We start from the raw sequence: 251 nt of genomic DNA, 5'->3' as shown, positions 1-251 counted from the left end.
CCATCACCACCACCCCCTCCGGACCTCCCCAAGAAAAATAAACCCCGCTTTCTGCCGGGGGATGCTCGGGAGGAGGCGGAAGGGGACCCGCACATCCCCCCCTCACCCCCCCCCGCATCCCCTTTCACCCCAACCAGAAACACGTTTCCCAACCTTTTCCATCCCGGCAAGTAAATCCTGCACCAGAGGGGAGGCAGCGGCACGGAGCTCAATTTTATTCCCTAAGCAGCTTATATATTTTTTTTAATAAA

General features: G+C 56.2%; 1 protein-coding gene across 1 annotated transcript in view; it reads right to left on the bottom strand.

The window, feature by feature from the left end:
* Positions 1–162, bottom strand: part of EN2 (engrailed homeobox 2) — a 19,695-nt gene extending 19,533 nt beyond the window's left edge. The window contains exon 1 of the mRNA XM_014944866.1: positions 135–162. Coding sequence (XP_014800352.1) covers positions 135–162 — 28 coding nt within the window. The remainder of the gene's footprint in view (positions 1–134) is intronic.
* Between the last annotated feature and the right edge of the window lie 89 nt (positions 163–251).

This window comes from Calidris pugnax, unplaced genomic scaffold (genome assembly GCF_001431845.1).
Source record: "Calidris pugnax isolate Ruff unplaced genomic scaffold, ASM143184v1 scaffold54, whole genome shotgun sequence".
NCBI classification, from domain to species: domain Eukaryota; kingdom Metazoa; phylum Chordata; class Aves; order Charadriiformes; family Scolopacidae; genus Calidris; species Calidris pugnax.
The sequence above is the reverse complement of the archived record's forward strand: the minus strand, read 5'-3'. Positions and strand labels throughout refer to the sequence as shown.